Here is a 27,441-nt window from a genome sequence, read left to right as displayed (position 1 = left end):
GAGTTAAGTAAAACTATCATCAAATTCTGCCACTGAAATGAAATTTGAAGTTACTAAGAAGCAAACAGGAAAAACTTGTCCACTACAGTTGTCATTTTCTTTGATACAGTTCAACCGCCACAGGTAACCACAAAATATACTCTAGAGATGCAATATAGACGGTCAGACTTTCCAAGTAACAATTTCTGCTGGCCGATGCAATCAATTTCAAGTTTTCTTTATCCAAAATGCTTTCTTAATCTCTCATCACCAAGATAGAGCCTTTGATTTTGACCATTGAAGAAAACTATTAACCTTCAAATATATAAAGTATAAAAGATCAAAAGATAACAAAAGTCATTAAAAATACAAAGTAAATGCTGTTAAGCCATCATACTTTTGTTGTTAGAAACATTCTGTGCTTCCTTCCATATAAGTAACAAAACCACAGTGGACAGTTTCGCAGAGTATAGATTATATTTGCACAATACTGCCTGCTTTCCTATCAACACTGGAGTGGAAGCTTGGAACAAAGTACTAGAAAAACAAATACAACAACACAGATTCAAAAGTCATCTTGTTTCACGGCAGATACATGTTTACTAGTTTTGAGGCCCAAGTCACCTGACATCTTCCCCTTGGTTGGAAAAAACAAAAACATACCTGCCGAGAATCAGGAGCAGGGAAGTAACCACGAGACTTCTGTAGTGGAGATGTAAACCAAATTACCTCCACTACAGTGAGTTCAAACTGTATCTAACCCTGCAGTCACAACAATCTATGTAAGCCTTCCTACAATCACCAAGTGTTCCAACCTGAAAGGGACATCCTTGGAACTAAAAATCGAATTCATTTTTTTTAAAGTCATTTTACAGTGAAATTATCACTGGCAAGGGCACTGGGCTGTTGGTACAAAAGCACAGTTCAGTGCCCCTTTACTCCATATGCTCCCTCTGCTGCCTGCCAGCCCAGCACAGCCAGTGGCTGGCACCCATCGTGGGTCCCAGAATGGGCAGCCTTCAAACTGGTATCTAGATGGCGGCTTCGTAAGATACAGCCACAGCCAAGGCAATAAAATAACAGCACACACATTCCTAACCCAACATAGATGTAGGGTAAATAGCATTATATTTACTCTTTTCTACTGAAATTTTAGTCAAAGCGTTTTACCTTATGTCTGTGTATATCCATTTAATCGTGTTTCACCCAATGGGGTAAAAAGCCTGCCTGAGCACCAGGTCACTGGGTTCCTGCACTAATTACATCATGTATTTTATACCACATTCATTAAAGGGAAGAAAAGCCTTTGTAAGTACAATTAAAAACTATATTAATTTTTGAGAGTACAATACACAACAGTCACACTCTGAACAGCTATATAATGTCTATAATGTCTTTGCTTTCCTCTCCTGTTCAACACATGGCTCTTGGCTTTACTTATGACAATCCTGCTCTTAATGCAAAACTATCAATTTCCTCAGTCTCATTTTTTCAGTACTTGAATGTATTTCCATACCACCCCTCTCAGCAGAATAGTAGTATAATACCTTGTTTAAAAGGAGGAATCCGAGACACTGTAACAAAGAACTGCAAGTGCCCAATTTGGGACATCCAAGACTGGATTTGATACTACAGTTTTAGTCATGACTCCCAGTGCTTTCAGCTGTGCTTGTGAGAATTCAGCACTTTTTCAAGTCAGACATAAAGAAAATGAACACTGAAATTAAGTCAGTATGTGGATTCAGAGATATTCTACAGTACAGTCAGGCACTGTTCCCTAGAGGCTTAGCGGTATGACCTTCTCTTCCTGAAGTCCCACTCCTCATCTACTTCAAAAAAAATGAACTCACATGATGGGCAATACAAAAATAAAGCAAACAAAACAAAAACCACACAGACCATCACCCACCTAACCACAATTTACCCATAGAGGAAATTTGTTCTGTACTCTGAATAACGTGAGACACAGCGGAGACACTGGTCATAACATACAGAAAGACTTGGACATGATGTCTATAAACAGTGAGGTTGAATCAAGATGGTATGCTTTGCTGCTAAAATTTCCCTATTTCTGAGGGCCTGATTTTAAATCATTTGTGTAAGTCTGTCATGATTACATATTGAGGTCTCTGAACATTTTGCTCAGACCAAGTCAGGCCAAAAGCAGCCACAATCTGGATAGAGGAGTAAAGGCTGCACAAGAGTCAGGTTGCTTCCCTGCAACAACTGAGGGTCTGCTAGCAGAGTAGTTACAGCTTTCAATCCTTTCTCAATTACTCTCTCTCGATCAGTAACATATAAATTTGCATATGGCCAAAGCAATACAATTTCTCTTTGTGTTCCTGAAAAAAACTCAAGTGTTTGTGCTGGAAATCCACACACCCCCACCCCCACCCCTGAGTTTTAGCATAATTCATTAAAGGCTGTGAAACTGTCAGGCCACATTACTACAGTCATCTTTAACATTTAGCGGAATGCTGCTCTTGCTACCCTGGTTGTAGTCACAGTCCAAGTTACATGAGCAAGTCCCCCAGCACAGCCAGCATTAATAGTACCACCACCTACAGGGATTAAGTTAAGTGTAAGAGACAGGTATTTCATCATTCAGTTTACTGTGACTACACTACTTTGTTAAAAAGAAAATAAACACATCTAGCTTTTAAAACTATTCTTTTTAGGAAGCCATTTTCAGAGTAAGACACACCTTTTACATTTAATTATCTGCATCATCTAGCTATGCATGGTTGGCTGTCAAAAGTTAAAACCAGCTCCCCATTGCTATTTGAGATGGAAGAAATGCACATTCAGCGATAAGTAAGAGACAGTTAACTGTCTGACACACCCAAGCAGCACCCTCACATCAGCCACTTGCACCTACATTTGCCCACAACTCACCCAATGAACTCCAGAAGTATGGAGATATCAAGTTCTGGTGGGATCCGGAACACAGAGCCCAGAACTTTTCGAGGTCTTCCTCTGCTCACTGGAACTGGCTGCGGGACAGCTAAAATATTCAAATAGCCAAAACGCAAACACAACTTGAAATAAAAGCAGTGTAAGACACTAACGCGCACCAAGCAAAACAGATGATCTCAGAAGGAAAAAGAGGCCATGCAATTAATCCTATTTTTTTAAATTACTAAATCTGCTCTTTACACATTTCATGCTGTGTATCTGAACCAGCATTTCAATAGCTTTCAGCATGGCACTTCCCCAAAGAGCTCTTTATTTGATAGTAAGACAAAAAATAATTAGAATGATCCCTCATCTGTCAACAGACTTCAAAGTTCCTATTTTTACTCCTTTGTAACATCTACTATTTATTAAGAGTCAGAAAATGAAATTATATACAAAATGTGTGTTATTTCCCCGTTGTAGGGAAAATAAAACGTTTAAAAAAATCCAACCACAATCTGGGCTTAAGTGCTGCCAGTTCCATCTAATTCTGTAATTGAAGAACTGTGACAAATTACAGTAATCAAACACCTAAGAATCCTGTATTTCCAATACTATGTATTTTCTTCAGTTGTGAGCTAATATTTCAAGGAAAGCCCTTAAGAATAAACGGTACAGTAAATATTTCCTTAACAGCGTCCTCTAAAGTGATCATGGCTCACCTGGTTTGGGCACTTCTAATCCTCTTTCTTTATAAAAGTCATGCATTTGTTTCTTCTCTCCTGAAAAACACATAATACAGAACAGATTGGAATGTTATTTCAGATGCTGATAATATCCATACAGTTTCCAATGGTCAGAGCAGTAAAAACTTGTCAAGTTCCTACAGACCTTCACTCTCACTAGTATTTCATGTGAGGCTGGGACACTTAAAATAACCAGACTAAAAGCTTGTTAGTAAAAACTGTGGAAGAAATCAGAGAAACTGGCCATAAAACATAGTGAAACAGCTGCAAAACCTAGTATCCTTCTGGCTGTCATGACTATTTTCATACCATCTATAGTCCATATATACGACTAGATGAGTATATTTCACTCAGTCCACTGAGGTGAACTGTGCAGATTCATTAGCTCCTGAAGTTCAAGGTAAATGAGACAAAAAAAATAAATGTGGCAGTGAGGAAAAAATAAAAGCATTTGAGAGAATCAGTCTTAGCAATTTTTTTTTTCAACTGAGCCAAGTGAACTTACTACATGGAATTGTATTTTCTGTACTTATACAAAAATATGAGGCATGACTGTGAAATATTATCTGGATACAGTTACACCTGTATTTCACGAGATAAGAGTAGATACTGCTATTCCTAATAGCATTTAGCAGCCAGAAAGATGTCAGCTGTCACAGCTAACTTATTAAGATTTATAACCAAACATCACAAAACTATCTTAAAGAGTCCAGAGCAGAAGTGGGGCTTTGAATTACTCTGCTTTCTGTTCAGTCTTTTCAATCTCTAGATGGTAATAAAATAAAGAAAGGGACTTACTTTCCTCCAAATTGACAACTAATTTATAGACTATGTCTTGCAGTTGCCGGTCCAGTCTATTAAAAAGGAAAAAAAAAGTGTCTTTGGTGCAATACAGAATAGTTTTTGTTAAATTGTAACAAAGGATGCTAAATACACTATTGCAATTTGATGTACATAAGGAGTGGCAGAGCAACAACTCTGTACCTGTCTGAATTCATGTCCTGAAAGCATAGCTCCAACAGAAGCAGCTATGCAAAATTAAAAAGCACCACCCTTCAAGAACTCATGAACAGTATGACAAACTGAAACTAATTTTTCACAATTACCTAAGTATACCATGCCAACAAAGCTTTGTGTAAAAGGACATCAAAGCAAATAGTTAAGATCTAGTATCACCTGTAACACTGACTAAATGCATACAAATACCCAGCGTGAGTGGTAACAAACCCTAAAAAGGGATATAAACTAGGTAAAACAAGAAACTGAGTATTTTTACCTTCACTATTGAAATGCAACTTGTATAAACAAAGAACACAATGTACTTCTTTAAACTATTCCTTCATTTGAAATAGGAAAGCATCACAAGTCTGTAAAACTAAACAATTAAAATAAAGCAGCAAAACTTGAAAAAACTATACACAGAAAAATAGCATTAACTTATTACCTGATATTATAAAGGGGCTGTGTCTGATGTACAACGATATTGCATTTTGGACATCTGTTGCTATAGTAGAAGTGTCTCACTATGCAGCTTTTACAAACTGTAAAGAAAAGAAACCCCATAAAAATCACATGTCCATTGTACAATACCACCTCTTACACAAGAGGAGCTATTACACCCAGATCTCTCAAATGAAATTTGTCAGAGACAAAATGAAGCAAATAGGTCAATTTCCAAACTTAAGTAAACAGGAGCTCTCTGCCTGTACAGAATACACAACTCCTGAATACTCAGGATTGTTCCTACAAATAATCCTAATCCAACTGATGCAAAGGTAGATGTTCAATGTTGTAATTGTGTTACCCAGAACAAGAGTAGAGCTAAGACAAGAGAACATTGACTACTGCAGACAACAGGTTTGCTGAAAAGCACCCTACAAACAGTTCTGGTGGAAGAACCAAGGTAAGTAAGTATAATTCTGCCACTTCCATTGTATTTTACGTGTACTTTAAAAATTTGGAAGGAAAGCTAGTGAGTGGAAATATCTAAATAACCTACTAACTATCAAATCAGCTCCATAGCATCCTGAACACATCAAACTTTTCCACAACATCTACCAGGAAACTTCTAAGAGACCTCTATAGCTGTACCTCCAACATTATGCTGACCTTACTAAAGTTGTGCATTTTCCTAAATTGAGAACTGTGTGTGGTATATATCAAAACAGTAAGCAGTGCCCCATAAAGGGGAAAGTGGGGAGGGCAGGGGGAGAAGGAAAAAAACCCAAAGAAGCATTTTCCCTTTATGTAGTGTTAGTGGCTGGAAGGACTAGGAAGCCAAGATTCTTGGATTCAGGTATGAACATGGGTGTGGCTGAAAGTGTCAGTTTCACAGGAAGGGTTTTATTAGCCTTGAGAGAAAATAGTTCTGTTAGCAATGGAAAAAATGTTAACACAAGGATTGAGGAAAAAAGTAACAAGATCAGATAATTGAAATAATTTTTTTATTATCCACCTATTTCTACTTAGCAGATTATACAGACTGTTCCATGGGTGCATATAACTGTTTCCATATCTGAACTGGCACTTCCACAACACCTGCTCGCTGAATTTTGTGAATTAGCAAGCTCATATCAACAACAGTTTAGAAAGCTTTCAGTCACTCAGAGCCACTCAACTGTCTTTTCTCAGTTAGTCAAATGTCTAGACCCTACTTAAAGGAAAAGGTAGTAGCTCTATTTTTGTTTACTTAGGCTTTATCTTTCCCTACATTTTCTTCCTTCTTAGGCTGTAAAACTGACTGCACGATTGATTGATTTCACGATTTGCTGATGCTTACAATATCCACACATATGTTTTCCTTAAGGAACAGAATAAACATAACACACATTCACTTCAAACAGTTATCTTTGTGAAGCCCGAATATCTCAACAGCCGATTCTTGTTTGAATTTGCAACTAAACTCTTTGAATAACAATACTGATACTTACAGGTGTGCAGACATTCTGTAATAGTCGTAGCATCAATAAAGTAACCTTTGCAGATGGAACACAGGATGTAAGGGGTCAACTCTGTGAGATTTATCATACGCTACAAACAAAGACAGTTTATAAGAGTTTGAATACACAGGCTAAGTCATGAGATTTCCTGATTGAAGCATCAAAATTGCAGCCTTAAACTATGAAAAAACTAAGGATCAACATGCTACAGAAATGGGTTTTCCTAAGAGGTCAATCATTCCTCACATACAGCCCTATTCTAAAGACTTTCATCTAGTCTTCCGAATTTACTTTCTTGTGAATGGCAATCCAATTTGTTTCACAAATCATATCTGAAAAGTAAACAATCCTTTTGGGAAAAGTTCTTTTGGATAAACCCCTTAACAGAATATTAAATAATTAGCAAGCTTGAAGCAGATACTGGTAGCAAATAATACCACTATTTGAAAATGCTCAGTAAGCATGTTGGAGCCCCCAGTCAAGATACGTAACTAATACTGTCTCTTATTTCTACACAAGGTTAGGGATTGTATTGAAGCAAAGACTGAAATGTCACTGCTCTGAATTCTGGTTACAAAATACGCTTATTAAGAATGTGTACAAGTAGTTTCACATCAATTTTCCTGTTGGAAGTCTACTATTTCAAAAAAAGAACAGGTTTCTACTATGGCAATGACCTGAGATCCGTCTGAAAAAGGTAACATGTTAGATTTTTCCACTGCATTGCCTCTGTCTCAAAGCCTGACTGAGGGGCTTTCTTCCCCTCGACGACACCATTTATTTCACCCACATGCCACCATTTACCATCCTCTCAGTCATGCCAAGAGTTTGTAAGGTTTTCTTTTAAGCGAGACAGACAGAATGGCCTTGGGCAGTAATAAAAAGCTTATTACCATACGGCTTACACTGCCTAAGCCGGTGTCCAGATTCGCACCTGGAAGTTTTCAGTCCCCACAGGTGTGCAAATTGACGCCCACGGCTCACAGGACCTGCCTGGTAACCGCGGGCTTGTGCAGACGCCAGGCCTCACACGAAGACGCTGCGTTTCGCACCCCACATCGTTCCCGCCCTGGCCGCCTGCCCCTCCTCACCTCACACTCCCGCCCTTCCCGCACCGCTGCCCCCGCGGTGCCCCGCGCTCCGGTCGGGGCCACCCCCCGGCCCCGCCACAGGTCCCGGCGGCCCCGCCACGGCGGCGGCAAGCAGCGCGCGCCCCCACCTCGAGCCGCACACGCGCCCCCCCGGCGGCGCGGGGCACGCCGGGAGCGGGCCATGGCGCGCGACGGAGCCGTTCGCGGCGGCCGGTCCCCGCCCCTCGGCCCTCACCTCCCGCTCGTCGTCCGAGTCCAGCTCCCCGTCGTCCGTCCCGAACCGAGCCCCGGGGTCCCCTTCTAGCTCCTCTTCCTCCATCTCCTCCTCCTCCTCGTCTTCGTCGTCGTCCTCATCGCCGCTGGACTCCGAGCGGCTCCGCTCGAACTCGAAGGGGAGGGGGCGCGACCCCGAGCAGCTGGGAGCCCCCTCCATCTCCCGGTCCTCGTTGGCCGGGGCCGGGCCCGGGCCCGTGCCTGCTCCATCCCCGCCCGACAGCCCCGAGACTACAGAGCCGACGTCCATGTCCATGGCTAGGGGCGGGGAGCGGGGCAAACGCGGGGCCGGCTGCCCGCGGCGGAGGGCAGGAGCGTGGCCCCACCGGCGCAGCCCGCCCGGGGCGCAGGCGCGGCGGGGCGTGGGGCATGCTGGGAACTGTAGTTGTAGCGGCGGCGGCGCGCCATTGCGCATGCGTCCGGCCCACGGGCGGCAGTTTCCATAGCCTGCGGCTCACTTTTCTCATTGTGGGTTGGTGTTTTGTGGTTTTTTTTTTTTTATATACACTCGTCATTCCTCCAACTAAGAATTAAGTGACTGTGTAACGAAATACAGGAAAAGTGAAAATCATCACGAAAACGCATGGATCGCAAAATACCGGCTTCATTCAAAATAAGGTTTTCATTCTGCAATATCAACACTTCTGTATTTACAACACACTAACACAAGAAGCAGTATCAGGTATCAAAGGCACCTGGAAAACGAGGCGACCCAACTGTAATTAATTCGGAGTACAGCCCCTAACGACATACAGTCCCAAGGCTCTCCTCGGTCTACTCTAACAAGAGCACCGGTAGTTAATTAACACCAAATCGATCCATTTCTGAATGAGGTTTCTCGCACACGCACGCCGCAAGCACTGCTAAGCTCCACGGTTCCTATCCGCACAGTCATTACCTAAAATTATGCTTATGTAGTGCCAGGACGCCCACAGCACAGTGGCTACCTCACAATCACTCCCCCAGACCCGTACCACCCCCGCTGCCGTAAAGCGCTGCAGGCGGCGTCGGCGTCGCAAAACGAAGTCGCGAGTACTTAGGCAAGCAGCGGCAGCAGTACCCGCTCTTTGCTCTGACTGTCGCAAGGCCGTCCGCGCCTGACGGTGACTACCTGCCGCCGGCGAATGGAGGGCGATGCAAGATGGCGGCACTGCATGAGGAGCCGGCGGAGGTTGTAGTGGTAAAGCCGGACCCTGACGCGGGGACGCCGCCGCAGCCTCCTGCTGCTCCTCCAGTCGCTGCTGCCGCCGCTCCCGCCGCTCCCCCGGCCCCGGCGGTTGAGGGGGAGGCGGCGGGGAGCGGTGGGGAGGCGGCGCCCCCTAAGCCTGCGGCAGCGGGCCCGGCCACCTCCCCGGCGGCGCTGGACCGGCAGACGCTGGTGGCCGTGCTGCAGTTCCTGCGGCGCAGCAACCTCCGCGAGTCCGAGGAGATCCTGCGCCGCGAAGCCCGCCTGCTCGGAGATGACCTCGGTGCCGCTGCCCTCAGCCCCGCCGGCGCCGGGCTTTTGGGACCGGGCGGCGATGCGGACTCCGCTGGCGGCGAGGCGCTGCTCAGCCGGGTCACCGCCGCCGCCGCTATCCCGATAGGAGGCACCGTCGCCACCGTCGCGTCTTCCAGCCCCGGGGTGGCGGCGGTCGCCGCGGTGCCGCCGGGGAAAGGTGAGGCCCTCGCGGGGATGGCGGGGTCGCTGCCCAGGGCGAGAGGCCGCCCCCTCCCGGAGGGACCCCTGGCCGTGGGGGACCCTTGTGCCTCTCGCAGCCTCGGAGGCTCTCCGTGACCGGGGCGCAAGGGTCGGTGTCGGGTCGTGCCTCCCTGGGACGGCAGATGAGGGCGTGCCCTGGCATGCTGGGGGGACCCCTGGGTGTCATTCCCTCACACAACTCGGGAAGAGATCGGAGTCTCCTCGGGGTGGCCCTCTTGGAGCAACGGACCAAAGGTGGGGTACCTGGCGTGTTCACAGGGAGCGCTGTCAGAAAGGTGCTTCCCCTTGGCTTTGTGTCCTTTCTCAGTTAACGGCATAGCTCCGTTTTCTTTGTAGTTAGAGATGATGGTCCAAGGTGTGCTCACAGGGATGAGAACAGAGGCCTGATGTACAGGCTGCATTTTGAAGAAAGAGTCATAGGATGTTTGTAGAGGAGGCTTTTATACGTTTCTGGACTGAGTTGCTGGGTACTTGAAATGTCCTTCGTATAATTTGAATCTTACGTATTTTTAATTAAGGTGTTCTGTGGGGCAGCTTTAATGGAACAGTATCATGAATGGATATGTCTGAGTTCCAGTGAATGTATAGGGTAAAGTCAGCTTGTGGCTACTATCACCTGATACAACTTTTTATATGGAAGATAAAACAATGAAAGTTTTTAATGACTGTTATGTAGAACAAAGCTCTTGAAGTATTAGCAAGTGACAAAAAGCCACTGCCCTGTTACTGTTGTGTAGTGGTCTTAATGAATTGTTGAACTTGATGAATTTTGCTTCTTTACTGAAAACAAAGTAATTATGCTGGATATATCTTGCAGGCTTAGAAAGATTCTGTTCCACATTTAAGAGTTTCTAGCCTTAGCGGTAAAGATAACTTATTTTGGAGATGTTAGTGGCTTCTTCCTTTACACTTTCTAATGCACTGATGATCATCCTAGCTGAATTAGGCATTATGTTAAATACCTTACAAGCAACTGTTGGCAGGGAAAGTGCAAAAAAAAAGACTAAAGGTCCTAGGAATTGGCTGCTGGACTATAATGGGCTACCATCCTCTCATTTTTATCATTTAAACTTAATGCTGAACAAGGACAAGACTTGGGGTCATGTTTTGCTCAGGTGCCTCACCTTACCGCTGGAGTTGTTAGCCATTTTATATTTGCTCGATTTTTAAGACTGTTTTGCAAGCTGTTGTTATATGCTAATGCTTTTGCAGTTGAAAGAGGCGTTGTTGTGGAAGATCAGCCAGATGTGAGTGCAGTGTTGTCTGCCTACAACCAACAGGGGGACCCGACGCTGTATGAGGAATACTACAGTGGATTAAAACACTTCATTGAGTGTTCCCTGGACTGTCATAGAGCAGAATTGTCTCAGCTGTTTTATCCTCTCTTTGTACACATGTACTTGGAATTGGTCTACAATCAACATGAGAGTGAAGCAAAGTCTTTTTTTGAAAGGTAATTTAATTTTCATTTGTGAATTTGCATTATGTTGTGTTTCTACTTTGATTAAATCTATCAACCGTAGTACTGTAGGCGTGTGTGTATATATATGTACATACTATTGTTCTTCCCTAATGCTGAAGATATTTGGAATCTGAAGTAATGGTGCCAGGGATTACAGTAACTGTTCTTAAATCCTTTTCAAATCTCCTGTGTTAGAAAGATGCGCGGACTACATGCTTTTATCTGTCAATAGGCAGATTTTAAATAGTCCTTATGGTGAGCTGATGGGCTCCTTGCTGCAAAAGTATCAATGCTTCTTCTTTAGGGAAAGATTGTGGGGTCATTTTTTAGCACTGTAAAATTGCTCTGGGATGCCAAAGTAATATGTGCTGTAAGTATTTGCTAATGTTATATCATATATATTGAAATTCTTCAGATGAGATTAAAGGAATTAATTTAGGTCTAATCTACAATTTGTAGTGCTCTTACTATGTTTCATTTCTTTATAATTTGAGAAGAAAATTAAATATAATTTATTTTCTGGGTTCAAACTAATTATGAAATATTTCAGTTCAGGAGGATAATTTTGTCACCTTCCAATATGATCAGCAAAAATGGTTCTGTAAATAGTTAAAACATTACTTGCCACAATGATTTTGTAACATGGCTTGAGTAAAAATGGGAAACTCTAGATATATGTTAGCTATTATATAATGCAAGTAGAGAGCGAGAAACATACACTGTGAAATGTGAATGTTCATTATATGAACCAGATAGAAATGCATCCAAGCAGTCTTGCATAATTAAATTAAAAAATGCCCTGTACTTTATGATACAACAAATTAAGGGTTTATTTCTGTAAATTAGCTTGTTAGTGTAACTGTTTACTTCAGGTGAGAACCCTTTGGGTGTATGAAATTCTGTCAGGTTCCAGTTCTGTGTTCTTTTTGTCTTGTTTTTTAACTGTTGAATGCTCTTACTGTATACAGTAAGTCACTTTTTATCTTCCCCAGGATGAAATTTATTTCAGCAGAAAACTAATCCCATGTGTGGTCAGTAGCTTCTAAAAGGTCATTGCATATATGTTTCATGTTAACATAAGTAAGTGTTGCAGTTAAGAAATAATGTTTTTGTAATAAATCTTTTATCATATCTTAAATTTTCAATAGATTTCATGGGGATCAAGAGTGCTATTACCAGGATGACCTGCGTGTGTTATCTAGCTTAACTAAAAAAGAACATATGAAAGGTAACGAGACCATGCTGGATTTCCGAACAAGCAAGTTTGTGCTGCGTATTTCACGTGACTCTTACCAGCTCTTGAAGAGGCATCTTCAGGAAAAGCAGAACAATCAGATCTGGAACATTGTTCAGGAACATCTTTACATTGACATCTTTGATGGAATGCCTCGCAGTAAACAACAGATAGATGCTATGGTTGGAAGCTTGGCTGGAGAGGCAAAACGAGAGGCTAATAAAGCAAAGGTAGGCAAAGATTGTTGCACTTCTGTAACTGAACAATTCTACCTCGTTTTTCAGGAAGATACATTAGTGTAGACTGACAGTTGTCACTTGAGGTCGTAAAAGACAGCATGAACAGAACAAAGGAAGAGAACTGTTCAAATGGTTGTTGGCAGGAGTAGAGAGATGATGATGTGTCACTGTCTGGTAGAAGAAACTGTTGAACTCCTTTGAGTGACAACCCTGTAGTTGATCCACTGAACTAAACTTTAACTCACTCATGAATTGCTCTGTGGTTTTAAAATGGACATTTGACTGCTTGGCTTTGTCTTTTGTAAAACAGATGTAATTCTTACTGCCAGTTACTGCGAGGGCTGTTTGTGTAGATCTTGACAGTGTGGTACTGCACCATTATACACATAAGTTATGTAAGCTGTAGGGGTTCTGCTTTAAGGAGGTGCTAAGAGATGGTGGGAGAACTTACAGTTGTCCAGATCAATTGCTGGGGAGAACAGCAGAATGTGTACTACACTTGTTACGGGCTTACCAGCAATGTATGTGGTAATATTAAACATAGCAGTTTTAAAGCGGCAGCTCTGTTGCTCAGACTATTACATTGAAAAGTTTCCATTTAAAAAATTAGTTTTCAGGAAGAACAGCAAATACTATTTTGGCTTGTGTATTTTATTGGCTTGCAGGTTTTCTTTGGCTTACTGAAGGAACCAGAGTTTGATGTGCCTTTGGATGATGAAGATGAAGAAGGAGAAAATGAGGAAGGAAAGCCAAAGAAGAAAAAACCTAGGAAAGATAGTGTAGGGTCAAAAAGTAAAAAACAAGACCCTAATGCTCCTCCCCAAAACAGGTACCAAGGGAACAGTGTGTAGAGGTCTCGTTAAATCCAGTATTGTCATGCCAAATCTGCATTGCTGTTCATGTGACATTCTTAACGTTTTGGCCAGTTCAGCTGTACACAGCTTTAGTTGTCAGACTTCCAAGGGAGGTAATGGAAAGCTTAGCATATAACCCTGTCTTTGCCCTTCTAGTCAGTCTGTGTTTCCCTTGATAAAATTTTGACTCAGTTACCCACTAATCTTTCCACGTCATATTAATTTACCTTGTTCCACTGCTTTAAAGCTACTGGCTCTTATTCTCATCACTTAATCTTCTACATAGTCTTTAATTTTTTTCTAATTCTTGTTTCACATTTGAATATTTGAGGCATAGGTTTGCATGCAAAGGTTTTGCTTGCTTTGTTGAGATAAACAGTATGGATGGTGCTTTTAGTCTGTAAAAACACATGCTTCTTGTAGAATTCCTCTGCCTGAACTGAAAGACTCTGACAAACTGGATAAAGTAATGAATATGAAGGAAGCTGCAAGGCGTGTGCGTCTTGGCCCAGAGTGTCTGCCCTCCATCTGTTTCTACACGTTCCTTAATGCTTACCAGGTTGGTAAAAAAGAGTTTGGGTGATTAGGAAAAGGGAATCAAAAATTGTAAACATCACTCTTAATAAAGAAAGAAGACTTAACAGCATTGGCAGAGAAGGGTTATTGGAGTAATTGGAATAAGCATTGCAAAGTTTGTTCCAAAATGTTCAAAATTCTCTTTAAAGACTTCTTAAACTACATAATTTCCATGTTCCTTTGTTTTGCTCTGATTTTGCTATAATTCCTTCTTTTTCTTTTCCTGTGGGGCCCTCAGTGTATTCTACAGAATGCAGTAAATGTGTTTCAGTGCAAAACTGGAAAACGGTACTGTTTAGTCAGTATTGACTGTGCTTCATTTATACAGCTTTATTTTTAATGGTGTAAGAATTTCTGTGTGTTTGTGTCCGCCCAGGGAGATGGTGGAATCACCATCCCTGGAGGTATTTAAAAAACACATAGATGTAGTGCTTAGGGACGTGGTTTAGTGATGGACTTCGCAGTCCTGGGTTAACGGTTGGACTTGATGGCCTCAGAGGTCTTTTCCAACCTAAATGATTCTATGTCTATCCTAGAAAAATTCCCACTTATGTTGTAAATAAGTCAAATTTATTTTCTTATTAGTGCTTAGGACTTTGTAATATTTGAAATGCATCACAAAAGATACAGACAATACAAGTGGGTATTTTGTGTGTAGGGTCTGACTGCAGTGGATATTACAGATGACTCCAGCATGATTGTAGGAGGCTTTGCTGACTCTACTGTCAGAGTGTGGTCTGTGACTCCGAAAAAGCTACGTAGTGTGAAAACAGCAGCAGGTAATTAAGACAATATCACTTAATATGAGCATGCATTACTTGTGACAGCTGTGTTTTTTGTGAACAGAGAAAGATGTCTGTGGCAGGAGAGTTGTATTTAGTGGTTAGATGCTTTGACTTTGAAGAAACAGTTTGTGTACAGATGTATCATCGCATCTTATATACTGCCATTAAAACATTTTTAAAGGAATGAGAAATTGTTGTGTACACCTGCTGTGAGATGGTCAGTCCACAGAGCTTAGAACTTGCTAAGCCATCTTGCTGCTTAACTGGATGGTAACTACAGGGTGTAGTAGACAATTGGGTTTAGGTGATTTAGGGGAGAGACTAGAGATACTCTGGGGGAAGTTGTAGGAGGGAACTTGGAGGAGGGTGGAGGAGAATCTTACATAAACAGCAGAATTAAAGAAGCCTGGTTTCCATGAATTTGTGTAGGTGTTGAGCTATGGGACAATATGTTGCGGTTGAAGCTAGATACCATGCAAATGTTTCTTAATCTTGATATTTAACTGAGATGTGGTCATGACGTTCAGTGAATAGTAGCCTACAGACTTAAGTTGTATGTAGTGTGCAGCTGTCAAAACATGCCTGCAAAGCGTGTTTGTGGCATATTAACTTCCTTGAAAAAGGCATGTAAATTTGGCATCTCTGTCACGAAGATGATGTTGTGTTTGGAGGCTGAAAAATATATGTATGAAAAATAACGTGTATCAGTGAAGACCTAAGAAAATGATAATTTATACAAAGCATTATTTTCCACTTTTATGATGGTAAAAAATATTTTAAATGCCATTGTATATTTCAAACTTACCAGTTCCCAGGTACTTTGTCGTGTTCACATCGTACTTGCCTCTTTTAGAGACAATATTGTTTTCCTGTTCGTGGCATTTATCTTTGAACTCCTGATAATTGTTATGGTACATGAACTGTGAAATATTGCAGATCTCAGTCTCATCGACAAAGAATCGGACGATGTCTTGGAGAGGATCATGGATGAAAAAACAGCAAGTGAGTTGAAGATTTTATATGGTCACAGTGGACCTGTCTATGGCACCAGCTTCAGTCCTGATAGGTAAAACAAGTTTACGAGCTAACTAGTTTGCTTGTTTTGAGTTTTAATTATATGCTACTGAGCACAAACATGTTCTTAATGCAGCTTTTTCCAGAAGGTTAAAGCAATTCTTTTTTATGCAGCTTGTAGGAAACTGTGTACAAATGTAAGTGCCCTTGATGCTATGGGTGTTGAATACTGTCAGCTATTACTGAAATCAACTGGAGCTGAGGATGCCAGCACCTTTTTTGAGGTTCAGGTCTTATATGGCAAAATAGAACAGCTTTTTTTCAAACTGTAGTTTAAGCTGGGGTTTAACTAACTGGATTGTAGGGGCGAAAAATACTGCAGCATTGATTTCACTTACAGCGCTGCAAAACATAAAACCAGGCTGAGTGGCATATTATTGGACTTCAGGTTTCTCATATTCTGTTGAGACTTTTATTTCCAAAACATATGGAATAGTATCTTTAAAATAAGACATTTAAAACCATTATGTAATTTTGAAAGCCTAGACAGTAGAAAGGAGGTTTAAATGTCTAAAGTTTTGCTTTTGCATGTGTCTAGTCAGGAAACAGTGATCACAGAAACACAGCTGAGAAGTAAACTCTGTGTGGAACATAAATATAGTCTCTAAATTATGAATTGAGACTGTGAACATGATATGAATTCTCTTTCAATAAATCCTGAAATTTTTTTAGTTATACTAAAAGATTTGTTTTTTAATAACATAGCATAGCAGTTTACTAGTAATTTTTTTCATATAACTGGAATTCCTGAGTAAAAGCCTGCTCTAAGGGGTTTTTAGTATTTTTTTTCCTCTTCTCAGTATTGCTGTGTCAGCAGAATTAGTCATCAACATCCAATCATCTCTCTTTTTTGCATAAGGGGTTAGGACTGGATTCTGTGCTGGAATTGCTTATTGTTGTTTACTCCACTAAAACGGTGACTTACATGTGATGTGCTAAACAGATGCTGCTCAGTGAACAGTTTTTCTTATCATAGATGTCTCAATGGTTATACAGTCCACATGTAAGTTCAATATGTAATATGTTGTATTTTCTCCTGTGACAGGAACTATCTGTTGTCCTGTTCTGAGGATGGCACTGTCAGATTGTGGAGTCTCCAAACATTCACATGTTTGGTGGGATATAAAGGACACAACTATCCAGTATGGGATACACAATTCTCTCCTTATGGTTATTACTTTGTGTCAGGGGGACATGACAGAGTGGCTCGGTAAGAAACTGGATGGATTTTTTGCTTGTCTGAGTCAATTTGTGGTGGATTAACTCTGAAAGTGATTAGCTGATATACTCTAACCAATCCTATTACTGGAAATAAAATTTATTTCATGTTCATTAAAATACTGAACACATGTGTTTATGTAGTGGGTTTTTTACTTTTCAACACACATCAGATTATCTGACAACTAAAGAAATGGTGTCCTCTTATGTGACCATCTGATTAGAAGTATTCTCTTCCAGTTTTTTAACAACTTGGCAGAATGTTAATTATTTCTCCCTTCTGAAAAAGTATACTTTTCCAAAACAGATCCTGTTAATTCCATAAACTGACCATTAGGAAACCACTGCATAATTACTTAATTTTATTCCTCATTGTGCAGCAGATCATAGAATAGTGTGAGTTGGAAGGGACCTTTAAAGGTCATCTAGTTCAGCCTCCTTGCAGTAAGCAGAGATGTCTTCAGCTAGACCAGAGCCCCATGCAACCAGGCCTTGAATGTTTCCAGGGGTGGGGCGTCTACCACCTCTCTGGGCAACCTGTTCCAGTGTTTCACCACCCTTACTGTAAAAGAAATAAATTCCTCCTGGATTCCTATCTGGTATAAATCTACCCTCTTCGAGTTTAAAATCATTACATTTTGTCCTATCCCTACAGGCCCTGCTAAAAAGTTTGTCCCCATCTTTTTCATAAGCCACTTCTAGGCGCTGGAAGGCAACTCTGAGGTTTAACAACCCCAACTCTCTCAGTCTTCATAGGAGAGGTGCTCCAGCCCTTTGATTGGTTTTGTGGCCCTTCTCTGGACCTGTTCCAACAGTAGCAGATGCTGAACTTCATTAGGGTTCTTTTTATTAATAAAACTTTTATTTTCAGTCTGTGGGCAACAGATCACTACCAGCCTTTACGGATATTTGCTGGCCATCTTGCTGATGTGACGTGTACCCGATTTCATCCAAACTCCAACTATATTGCCACAGGCTCAGCAGACAGGACTATACGGCTCTGGGATGTTCTGAATGGGAATTGTGTAAGAATATTCACTGGACATAAGGTAAAGGCATATCACTCGCAGTGTGAAGGTGATTTTATTTTTGTGACGAGAATCTGAAGAGCAGTGTTCAGAACAAATACAGCTTGGCTGACTGAATGTGATTAGACTTAATTAACTTTTTTGGTTGTGTGTCCCTCTCCCTGCAAATGTCTCTTTTAGGGACCAATCCATTCACTGGCATTTTCTCCTAATGGACGATTCCTGGCTACTGGAGCAACAGATGGAAGAGTTCTGCTGTGGGATATTGGACATGGCTTGATGGTTGGAGAATTGAAGGGGCACACTGACACTATCTACGCACTCAGATTCAGTAGAGATGGGGAGATTCTAGCATCAGGTAAAAGCCACTGGAAAAAGTGACGTTTCTGTTGTGTTCTGTAAGTCTGAAGGAGAATGATGTAATTGGCTCTTTAAATTGAGGAAGACAAAGTAGAATCATTTGCTTAGCCAAAATAGCAACTTAAAACTGCTGGTACAAAGAGAGTACTTCGCTGGACTGTGAAGTATGACCCCTCGCTCTTCCAGGAACTGAAGGAAAGGTGTTATGCAGTTAGACAACAGTGAAGGTTGGGATTGTGTACACTGTTGGCGGGGGGGGAATCTGAAGTTAGAAGTAACTTTAGGGCAGACAAAGTGGCTGGACTAGAGGGTGCAGGATACTGGAAAGGGAGTGTGACACGCAGGAGGGCTCAAAAGAAAAGAGAGGCAGTGATACAAAAGAAGATGTTATCTACACCCTTACTATTCATGGTAGATTTATTGAAATGTGCATGTAATATTGACAGTCAGGTCTATAAGCAACAGAACTTGTGAAGCCTGCTTATTTTTCCTGTCTGTCCTCATGGATTCTCTGCTGTCTAATATAGCAGAGATCCTTTGCCAGTTTTCCCTTCATGGAGGTGCAAAACTTTGTCTCCCCGTGTTTAATGAATAGTTTTCTTAAAATGTATAGGAACTTAATGAACCCAAAACTTGTTCTGTTAACTGGTTGAAATTAGGCAACAAGTTCAAGTTACTGACAGAAGAAATGATGGACAGATGCTGTAATTATATCAGGGTAATTTCCTTATGAAATGAGGTTAGGAATATTTTAGTTTTATGTAGTAGCATGTTCCTGAATGAGTGCAGTGATAATTCCTGGTGAGCCACTACTGCAGGAGTGAAAGCTAACTGACAAGATACAGGTGCTTGGTGGTTACCTAAACTTATCTGCTAGTGCTCCAGTTAAAGCACAGGCTACTGGGCTTGCAAAATTCTGCAATCTTCCCTGAATCAGCAAAGAAACTGATATTATGCAACCTGGAATCATAAACACTTCCTGAAACTGGCTTCTAGCCTGTAGAGGGATGGAGCTGGGTTAATTAACATTGACAATATACAGCTGTGGGCTGGCTTCAGGGGTGGTGGGTTGGCCAATGCAGACAAGGTGCAGCTGTGGCTGGTTCTGTTAAGAGGTTGAACAGCCAATGAAGACTTGAAGAGGAACAAGGAGAAGGCCGCAGAGGGACTGGCATGAAGAGTATTTCGGTATGTGATGGTAAAAGACCTTGTTGCAGCTGGCTAGTTTTGAGAGTGCTGCAACAACTGGTGTCCTGTGTGAGGCCCTTCAGATTATGAGACTAAGTGTAATGAGTGGTGACAGCGGTGATGGCTGTGCCAAGGGATGTTTGAAGTTTTGAACGGTGACGGCAGCGCCCAATGAAGCAGAGACAGGTGGGAATAGCCTGCAGTCCAGATCACGTTGAGATAGGTGGGAAGAGCCTGGAGATCTGGATCAGACACTGGTAAAGGTGAGCCATTGGGATTAAAAAGAAGGAAGCCTGACTGCTGTGGAGTTAAGAGACTGAGGGCAATGGGCAATAGTGGCAGAGTACACGGCCAGATGTGGCAGCAGCCACAGTGGCGGCGGGTCCAGAGCGGGTTCGGCCAGCCAGTGATGATGGCTGTGCCGGGGGAAGGTGCGGGAGCAGTGTGGTGCCATGGGTAGCTCCCGCAGTTGCGGCTGCTGCTCTGCCTGGTAGTAGTCTTGCCGGTGTTTGTGCTTGTTGAAGGTGTCTCCAGTTGAAGAAGAAATGGGTGACCACAAAGATGTTAAGTTTTTCAGGACACAGAATGATGTGTTAGTGCTGTATTCTAGATCTGCTGCTGCTGAAAGTTCACTCAGCTTACTGTCAAGTGTGACCCAAGAGGTGAAAGGACAAGGCACTATAAGTTCATCAGAACCCCCCTCTGAAGAAAACAAAATCCCAGATGCCAAAAAAGCAGATAAGAAGAAATGTGATCTACCTGCAGTAGATGAAAAGCCCAAGCTAAAAGTGAAGGAATATGTATATGAGTTTAGGGACAAGTTGTCCGGACTATATGAAAAGTTTATTTGTAAAAAGGTTGTAATGATTGTTAGAAACATAAGATATGAAATGTTAAAAAAAAAAAAAAGAGGGGGTGGGTGGGAGGGGAATTGTAGAGGAATGCAGCTGGGTTAATTAGCATTGATAATACACAGCTGTGGGCTGGCTTCAGGGGCGGTGGGTTGGCCGATGTAGACCAGGTGCAGCTGTGGCTGGTTCTGTTAAGTCGTTGAGAGCAAAAGACCTTGTTGCAGCTGCCTAGTTTGGAGAGTGCTGCGACACTAGCCCACAGGATGGTCCTACTTTTTCAGTGCTAGGTGACATGATCCATACCCTTGTGTTTTGAAAGTAGTTGTTTGTGCTTTATCCACAGGACGTTCAGGTTACATCACACGAAAACTGAAATCCTGGGAACTTTTATGTGTGCATTCAGTATATGAGAGGCTCATTAAAGTCTGCTTCCTTGCAGGATGAGGGCATAAGTGTACAGTGATAAGCAAACCTGCTTTTTGAGCTTTAGTTTGTTAACTTGCTCCCCAGTAACTTTTTAATATACCTTTGTTATGAATATAAGACTTTTAACTGTTGTTCTTTTTAGGTTCAATGGATAACACAGTTCGTCTGTGGGATGCTGTGAAGGCATTTGAAGATTTAGAAACCGATGACTTTACAACAGCCACTGGACACATAAACTTGCCTGAAAATTCACAGGACTTGTTACTAGGTACATACATGACCAAATCCACCCCAGTTGTACACCTCCATTTTACACGCAGAAACTTGCTGCTGGCTGCAGGAGCCTACAGTTCACAGTAAATCAGGAAGCCGCAAGACTGACTGTGCCAAGTCATTGCAGTGGTGACCTTCAGATGTGAGACGAGGAGGAATGTCTGTACAGGCAACTAGTCCGTTGCAGGGAAAACAAAACTGTGTAGACTAATGCAACCGGCATTTCTCAGTTCTACTATTTCAGATTTATCCACAGTTTGAATGACAAGACATCATGGCTGTAAAAGAAGGAATTGTTCATGGTGCTTTTGATAAAAAATATATATACATATGTATATGAAAATGGCTGTCTCCTCTCAGAGATGCTATTGAGCTCTGCTGAAACTTGTGGAAAGTTAACAGCCTTGGTATATGTTCTCAAATGATTGTTTTTTTTTAAAGCACTTAATTTATGGTTAACAAATGTTTGATCAATCTCAAACACAAGCAAAAACTGTTGAGTTTCAGAAAAGAAGAATGTAGTTTAATTCACTGTAGCCTTGGCTGGGCAACAGTTATGGTGAGAGTATCAGCAACAAAGAGGGCATTGAGAGAGCAGGTCCTACAGGCAGAGGCTTGTGGGGAACTGCTGCTAAGTTACATGTTTGGGTTTTATGCATCAGAGTACCAAGTCCTGAAAAGATTTCAAACTCCTGTGCTCTTTTGAGGTATCAAAAAGGCAGAACTTGCTGTTTTCACAGGTAGCCAATGCTATTAACTGTGATAAGCAACCAGAAGTGCAATGTGAAGTTTATTTACTTTCATACTTTATTGTATGAAAAAAAAAGGGTGTGTGTGTGTGGGCGCGAAAATGACTAAGGCACAACTGAAATACCCATTATTAAAAAGTTGGACTTAAACCCTTTTACGTTTTATTAGATCTAAAAAACTTTAAAAACCTGTCCTTTCTGTATAAGGTTTAATATATGAAAATGTACTAGCCAAGAAATTGAAATGTTATTGCAGCGTAAAAGGATTAATCAGTCCTAAGTGTATTATTAATTTGCTTTTGAAAGGCCAGCTTGTCTGCTGAAGGAAGAATTTCCACCCATAAACCCGCTGTACTCCAGGAAGTCCTCCTGGACAACCAATAAAGCTCAGTGCTTTATTTCTAAGGGAGAGTAAAACATGCAAAATGCTGGGAAGTGTAACTTCTTTCTGGGTCTTTGAACTGAAACCACCACCAAAGGGCAGGCCTAGTTTGCTGTGGTTTGGGTTTTTTTGTTGTTTTTTTTTTTTGTTTTTTTTTTAAATATATACAGGGAAATCTGTTTTGTGGTCCTCATTACTTTCCAGTAAGGGCTTGGACACTTGAATAACTTGCTGGCTTTCTAGTGAAAATAACCCTTGACATTACTAAGGTAAATGGAAAAGTATTTCTTCTCTTATCCCTGGAGTAAAGATATATTACAGACATTCTACATCAAAATAAGGGGTGAAAAATTTATTAGGAAGCTCACCTGGAAATTTTCTTTAAAAAAAAAAAAGGTTAAAACTTAGTTATTATGGATTTTTTTGTGTGTAATGATACCTCAACAAAATGTCCTAGTTCTTGGTATGACCATTTGGATTTAAATAAAATTAAGGTGAATAAACCAGGTTACCTAAAACAAAGCATGTACAGGTTTGATGGTTTAGAGAAAACACTGCCACATTCTGCCTTTGTATTTTGTACAGTTTTATACTTTTGATATTATAATAAATACTAAAACCACAGTTTGTGTTTGTGTTACATGAAGGTATTTTCTTCCCTTGATGGCTGCAATGGAAGCAACAGCAGTGCTTGTAACTGTTGACACTGCTAGGAGGAACAAATTCAGAACAGTTAAGTTGATGACTAACCTTTTCAGGTAAATCTCATTCTAACAGTAAAAGTGATGGGTCCTAGCTAACCAGATCTATTAAACTGTTAAAAAAGCCATTAATCATCTGGAAAGTTCTATACAGGCAAGGCCATTCATACAAACTCACTCATAGAAGAAGATAATTACATTTATTCAGGAGGTTGAGCATGTACAGATGCCTTTAATACATGCTCTAGAGGGAGAGAGCACAGAGACCCTGTAATTTCTCATTTTTTCCAGCAACAATGCCTACTGCCCTCAGTTTGAGAAGTATACTTGCATGCTTTTGTGTCAGAAGTCTCAAGTTCAGCCCCTGGTGCTGACACCCTTCCAAGATGCTCAGTGCCAGAGACTCACATTCACACATGAACACTAATGTAACATGTAAAGAAGGTACCAAGTTTTAACTGTGCTAGAAAGACGCTGTGGAAAAATGTGATAGGCAAGTTTCAGGGTTGGGCAGGGGCTGCATCTATCTTAACAGAGGTAGGAACACCTCATTGTTTAAAAGGCTGTCTTCAGGAAAAATAAGCACTGAACTACTGAAGTTACTGCTTATGAACATGCAGAGTTACGAGAACATCAGCAAAGCAAGCCATTTTCTTTCTGGCAGTTACCTCTGCAAGAAAGGCCAGTTAAAAAACAACAAACCTCAAATACCCTAATTTGGTCAGTCTATTTCAGGAGGTATTCCATCAAATAAAACAAGTTCTATACAAAATACAGACCACTGAGGCAGAAGCTGCAATCTGCATTGTATTAATAACAAGTGAAGTTATGGTTTCCATGTAAGCTCTAGCTTGGAATGCAAAAAATGGCAGAAATCAGGTAACTGCAAACCATGTAAGGTTACTGTTACCCACTAACATAGAAGTGTGGAAATGCTCTGATCAGCCGTAAGCTCCGTGCCGGTACTATGGTCACGCTGCTGATGTCCTTCCTAGGTTACTACCAGGTGCTCAGAACACTTTAGGATGTGTTTTAACACCAGAAGCGTTAAGATAGTAATGACAGGCATCAGCCACTCCATCTCCACAAGTAACTTATTTTTGACAGAGGAAAAAAAGAGAAGCGCCATTTATGCTTTTTTGCACCATTTCATATTTCCAATAAAACAAGTAATTAATTATATTTTATTAGCCACAACAGGTCAGCTTGCATTACATTGACACAGATTGGGGGTTCCGACATGCCAGCAACCTGCTAAAAGAAGAGAGATCAAACATAGCAAGTCTTGCACAGTGGTACTAGTTAATCAGCATCCCCCTTCCCTAAGCCCAATCAATTTCAGTTACAAACAGGCAAATTTCAGCACACCCAGGAAGAAGTGACTCACGTGTGTTTTAACACACAATGATGCTCAAGCTTATTGTTTTCTACCCCTTTTTGAAGACCACAAGGACAGCCTGTCGGTTTTTTCAAAATGCCATTTCAGTGGAAATTTTGTATTTGAAAGTGACTCCAGAATTTTGTAGTACTTGCTTGTTGCTATACAAGAGCAAGTCAAATATGGGCCTTGCATAATCAGGTGTGCAATATATACGGTTCCACAGTATGGTGCTCCTTTACTCTGTTCAAAGGAAGCTTTTAACTTACTGCACTAATCTCTGCTTAGAATTCTCCAATACAACTAAGTCCTCAAGTACTACATTATTATTTCAGTAACAAAGCAAGCTATCCCTACTTCACAGCAAAAGGGCAGAACAGAGGCACCTTACAGCTGTAGGCAAAGCTTGATATACGCAGCCGCAACATCCTTCCATTCCTCCTTCCTTGCTTACCCTTCCTCCCTGCATGCTGTCCCTAGTCCCATTTACCATGTCAGAAGAACAAAAAGAATACCGGTATCCCATACTTTCTGCATCCCCATTTAACAACTTACTTCACTCACACTGTCCCCAAATAAGCTGATGTTATAGTTTAGTTGAGGTTTAACCCTATAAATATGAAGTTCACATGCCTGTGTTTCTTTCGCTCTCTATTACATTGTGTTATTAGAAACTTGCCCTTTGTCACTTTATTCCGGAGCTGGCATTGAGGCATTTTGGTCCTGGAAGAACATGAGACACTTACCATTTACTTATCTGTCACAGCAGGAGTTTTCTTTTTAGGTCTGAGCTTGAAATACAAGACGAGCATTGCAATACTTGTGTAAGTTGCTATTACATACTGGAAAACATAAAAGTTAAGTTGTAGCTTCAGTCTAAAACCCAGAAAATACCATTATACCAGAATGCAAAAGTTAATATATGTAATACGTACATTCCTCCTGCCTGTGATGGTATAGGAATTGAAGTACTTCTGAAATCCAGTGAACTGGTGTTGAGTTCCTGAGTCATGGCCAGCCATGGCTGCTTGTCCTAACAAGCAATGCAGGTAACGAATTTAGTCAGTTGGACAGTATCAATAGGAAGATCAACCTAATGTCTACATTGAACTACATTCCATTGTCAGCTATTAAATCTGCTTTCAGGACATTCAACAGACAGTGGATATACAAAAGGAGCAGGCACATTCAGAGCACTGTATCTTAAGGTACCAAACAGGTGACAGAAGAGCAGATAAGCAAATTAGGGGTTCTGAAGGGAAGACCATTTATAATTTTCAGAGTTCATTCAACCAAGTTTAAACATGAAGAAAAAAAAAAAAGGCAGGATGATGATAGAAGTGAAAATTCCTCAAAGCACTTATAAAGAGGAGACCTGCCAGGGCTGCACCTACACAACTGTTCAACACAGACAAATTTCTACCAGTGGTTCAGGAATCTGAAATGCATAATTAAGATAAATCTTCACTAGTTCAGCTAAGAAACAGCTTCAATTACATACTCAAAAACTTGGTAATAAGATTTAGACTAGACCACTACACTGTTTTGTGACTAAATGCCCCTTTACAACTTTTACACCATATTAAAGTGTAAGCATTGTTATACGTGAACTGTCCTGTTGTCAGCTGCACACTTCTATTGCATCTTACTTGTCCACCCTAGCATTCACAGGTCTAGATTAAAACAATACTTTTTTTTTCCCCAGTTATTTTTCAGCTACACCAGCAAGGGCTTGAGCCAGCTACAAAGCCTCAGAAGTGTTTTCACACAAACAACGAAAATGCTAATTACATGAAGGCACACTTTTGCATTTTGTCTGTGTCTGGACAAAAGTTTCAGATCTATAAAGTTCATTAATACAAAAGCCTGGCATGGCCACAGCAGCACACTTGCAGATTCACTGAATGGTTCAGATTGGCACCTCCGGAGATTGCATCGTCCAAATCCAACCTGCTCAAAGCTGGGGCAGCTACAGCAGGTCACTCAGGAACATGTCCAGTCTGTTTTTTGTATCTTCAGAGATGGAGACTCCACAACCACTCTGGGGAACCTGTTCCAGTGTTCGATCACCCTTACAATAAAAGGGGTTTCCCTCTTAATGTTTAGAGATATGAGGGGGGGGTATGTTTAATAAGGTTTTACATTTAAGACAAACATCTGTTATTTGTCTTGTAACTCACCCGCGAAGAAGCAAGTATCCAACATGGTTACCTACCAAACCAGGCAGATGCTGTAGCAACCAGTACCCCTGAAGAGGAGGAATACATGAAACTGCTACAGCATGTGCTGCATTCATTAACACAGCTCCTAGGCAAACGCAATCCAGTAATGTATCCCCAGAGCATAATCGTGCCTGTAGCTGAACTGACTATGTAATATAGCAAAAAATCTTAATGAAACAACCCCCCTGAACATTTGCCATACGTGACTTAGAAAGCCAAGGCCATCTTTTGTGACGCCTGACCGATGCAAAAACCTTGAGCGGCGTCGCTGCGCCCTGCCGAGGCCGGCCTGCCCCACCGGCTGCCCCGCCACCGGCGCTCGCCCGAGCCCTGCACACACGACGGGCCCATCTGGCTGGCGCCGACAGCCGCGACCCCGGCGCTCCCTCGCCTCAGCTCGCGTCGGGGGACAGGGACGCGGCGGCACCGGGTACCCGGAGCGGAGCGACGCGGAGGCTGAAGGTCGCGGGCGCCCCGGAGGAGAGCCGCGGCTCGGCGCCGCAGCGAGGCCACCTTCCCGCCCAGCGGCGCTGCCCTACAGGAGGAGGCGCGGACAAGGGCCCGCAGCCGCGCCGGCACCGTCCCCGCGGGCGCCCAGAGGTACCTCAGCCGCCACCGTCCCGCCGCCGCGCTCTGCCCTTCGCCCGCGCCCTCCCACAAAATGGCGGCCGCCCAGCGCCGCGCACGGGCCCCGCGGATTGGCTGCGGCCCCCAGGCCGCGAGTGCGCCCCCTCCCGCCTGGTTGGCTGAGAAGCGGCCCCGCCACTTCCGCTTGCCCTTTCCCCCTTGCCCCGCTTACGACTTCCGGTGGGCTCG

General features: G+C 42.1%; 3 protein-coding genes across 4 annotated transcripts in view; 1 reads left to right on the top strand and 2 right to left on the bottom strand.

Annotated features, from left to right (window-relative positions):
- The window catches only part of PCGF6 (polycomb group ring finger 6), a 28,486-nt gene extending 20,128 nt beyond the window's left edge, over positions 1–8,358 (bottom strand). For both annotated transcript variants that reach the window (XM_056351473.1, XM_056351474.1), the window contains exons 1-6: positions 7,886–8,358; positions 6,551–6,650; positions 5,065–5,161; positions 4,419–4,474; positions 3,597–3,656; positions 2,875–2,983 (exon numbers count right to left, since the gene is read on the bottom strand). In XM_056351473.1, the coding sequence (XP_056207448.1) occupies positions 2,875–2,983; positions 3,597–3,656; positions 4,419–4,474; positions 5,065–5,161; positions 6,551–6,650; positions 7,886–8,338 (875 nt within the window). In that variant the 5' untranslated portion in view covers positions 8,339–8,358. The remainder of the gene's footprint in view (positions 1–2,874; positions 2,984–3,596; positions 3,657–4,418; positions 4,475–5,064; positions 5,162–6,550; positions 6,651–7,885) is intronic.
- Positions 8,359–8,995: 637 nt separating this feature from the next.
- TAF5 (TATA-box binding protein associated factor 5) lies at positions 8,996–22,948 on the top strand. The gene is made up of 11 exons (XM_056351463.1): positions 8,996–9,581; positions 10,838–11,078; positions 12,236–12,551; positions 13,226–13,389; positions 13,838–13,973; positions 14,649–14,769; positions 15,712–15,841; positions 16,895–17,059; positions 17,939–18,116; positions 18,276–18,453; positions 21,063–22,948. The coding sequence occupies exons 1-11, from the start codon at positions 9,065–9,067 to the stop codon at positions 21,278–21,280; spliced, it is 2,364 nt and encodes a 787-aa protein (XP_056207438.1). The 5' UTR covers positions 8,996–9,064; the 3' UTR covers positions 21,281–22,948.
- Positions 22,949–24,153: 1,205 nt separating this feature from the next.
- On the bottom strand, positions 24,154–27,366 carry ATP5MK (ATP synthase membrane subunit k). The gene is made up of 4 exons (XM_056351475.1): positions 27,230–27,366; positions 25,339–25,436; positions 25,150–25,245; positions 24,154–24,279 (listed from the first exon to the last, which is right to left on the bottom strand). The coding sequence occupies exons 2-3, from the start codon at positions 25,423–25,425 to the stop codon at positions 25,153–25,155; spliced, it is 180 nt and encodes a 59-aa protein (XP_056207450.1). The 5' UTR covers positions 25,426–25,436; positions 27,230–27,366; the 3' UTR covers positions 24,154–24,279; positions 25,150–25,152.
- Between the last annotated feature and the right edge of the window lie 75 nt (positions 27,367–27,441).

Source organism: Falco biarmicus, chromosome 9 (genome assembly GCF_023638135.1).
Source record: "Falco biarmicus isolate bFalBia1 chromosome 9, bFalBia1.pri, whole genome shotgun sequence".
Taxonomy (NCBI): Eukaryota; Metazoa; Chordata; class Aves; order Falconiformes; family Falconidae; genus Falco; species Falco biarmicus.
This window is presented reverse-complemented; position numbering and strand designations above follow the sequence as displayed.

Excerpts from the sequence above, each read along its gene's own strand:
- TAF5 (XM_056351463.1), top strand. The coding sequence starts at position 9,065 with ATGGCGGCACTGCATGAGGAGCCGGCGGAGGTTGTAGTGGTAAAGCCG. Across the intron at positions 13,390-13,837 it reads AATGCTCCTCCCCAAAACAG|AATTCCTCTGCCTGAACTGA; the intron begins GTACCAAGGGAA and ends TGCTTCTTGTAG. Across the intron at positions 18,117-18,275 it reads GAATATTCACTGGACATAAG|GGACCAATCCATTCACTGGC; the intron begins GTAAAGGCATAT and ends TGTCTCTTTTAG.
- ATP5MK (XM_056351475.1), bottom strand. The coding sequence starts at position 25,425 with ATGGCTGGCCATGACTCAGGAACTCAACACCAGTTCACTGGATTTCAG. Across the intron at positions 25,246-25,338 it reads CCATCACAGGCAGGAGGAAT|TATGTAATAGCAACTTACAC; the intron begins GTACGTATTACA and ends TATGTTTTCCAG.